The sequence below is a fragment of the Monoraphidium neglectum genome, assembly GCF_000611645.1.
Source record: "Monoraphidium neglectum strain SAG 48.87 unplaced genomic scaffold scaffold04569, whole genome shotgun sequence".
NCBI classification, from domain to species: Eukaryota; Viridiplantae; Chlorophyta; class Chlorophyceae; order Sphaeropleales; family Selenastraceae; genus Monoraphidium; species Monoraphidium neglectum.
Window position 1 is genome coordinate 1 of NW_014009060.1, and position 1,237 is coordinate 1,237.

The 1,237-nt window shown below is 69.0% G+C and overlaps 1 protein-coding gene across 1 annotated transcript in view; it reads left to right on the forward strand.

Moving 5' to 3' along the window:
- Nucleotides 1–16: 16 nt before the first annotated feature.
- The window catches only part of MNEG_14544 (Dynein, intermediate chain, flagellar outer arm), a gene marked incomplete at both ends in the record, with an annotated part of 2,288 nt that continues 1,067 nt past the window's right edge, over nt 17–1,237 (forward strand). The window contains 4 exons of the mRNA XM_014036983.1: nt 17–31; nt 262–312; nt 655–738; nt 900–1,118. Of these exons, the coding sequence (XP_013892437.1) occupies nt 17–31; nt 262–312; nt 655–738; nt 900–1,118 (369 nt within the window). The remainder of the gene's footprint in view (nt 32–261; nt 313–654; nt 739–899; nt 1,119–1,237) is intronic.

Below are 1,237 nucleotides of genomic sequence, written 5' to 3' on the forward strand. Positions count from 1 at the left end.
GGTCGGAGGGGTGTGCATGGACTTCAATTGGGTGCGTTGGGGGCTCACGGGCTGTGATGGGCTGTCGGTCATCTGATGGATGGCTCTGAGGACATGCCGGGCGGCAAAAAGTATTGGTATGACGCAAGAGGCGCCCGCACTTGATTGTGTACGGCTGCCGTCGTCGGGGCGCCAGTCTGGGGTTAAGAGGGCCTCTTGTTTGGCTGACGAGGGCCCTCAGGCGCGGCCCGCGCTCGCAATGGCGGCTCCCGCTAATCGCAGGCGGCGGGGGAGGAGCACGTCTACGTCATAGGCACCGAGGAGGGCGGCATCGTGCAGTGCTCCAAGGCGCGCCCGCGCGTTCCAAACGCGCCTCGGCCGCAGGGGCGGCTCGATTCGCCGCGTCGTGCCGTGCTGCAGCGCCGCGCTGCTGTCGCTGCCCCTGCTGTTGTCTCGTCCTAAGCGTCCCTCTGGATTTCTGTCCTGTTTGTCTTAGACGTGGGCAGCCCTAGGGGCTGGGCGCCCCTCTCTCCTGCACAGCGTTTTGTGCGTCCCTTGCATGAGCTTGATGCTGCCCCCCCCCAAGGGTCCCAATCTCCAACCTCCTCCCTGCCGCCCTCAGCGTCTGACATGGTGATTTCCTCATGACTGGGAAAACAAACTCCCCGCCCCCAGGCCTATTCGTCAGAGTACCTGGCCACCTACCCCGGCCACACGATGGCGACGTACGCCGCCCGCTGGAACCGCCTCCACCCCAAGGTGTGCCCTCACCCCCCCTCCCCCAGAACACACAACACGCAACACGCAGCCACCCCTGCCGCCAGCCACCCCTCGCTCCTCCCGCTTCTCGAGCCTACAGGCCACTAGCAAGCGGGACGCACGCCGTGCCCCCGCGTCGCACACCCCTGCAATCCTCCTAGGTCCTGCTCTCCGCCTCGGCCGACTGGACACTCCGCGTGTGGGACGCGCGGCGGCCGGGGCCCGCGGGGCCCGTGCTAAGCTTCGACCTCGGGGATGCGGTCGGAGACGCCGCATGGGCGCCCTACTCGAGCACGGTCATGGCGGCCGTGACGGACGACGGCCGCGCGCACGTGTTCGACCTCGCGGCCAGCCGGCTCGCGCCGCTGTGCAGCCAGAAGGTGTGGGGCGCGGCGGCAGGGCCGCGGGGGCACGGTGCGGCGGAGCTTGCTTGTGCCCGCTGCCACGCTGGGGGTCGCAGGCTCAGGATAGGCGCGCCGCGCGACTGTCGGGCCCGCGC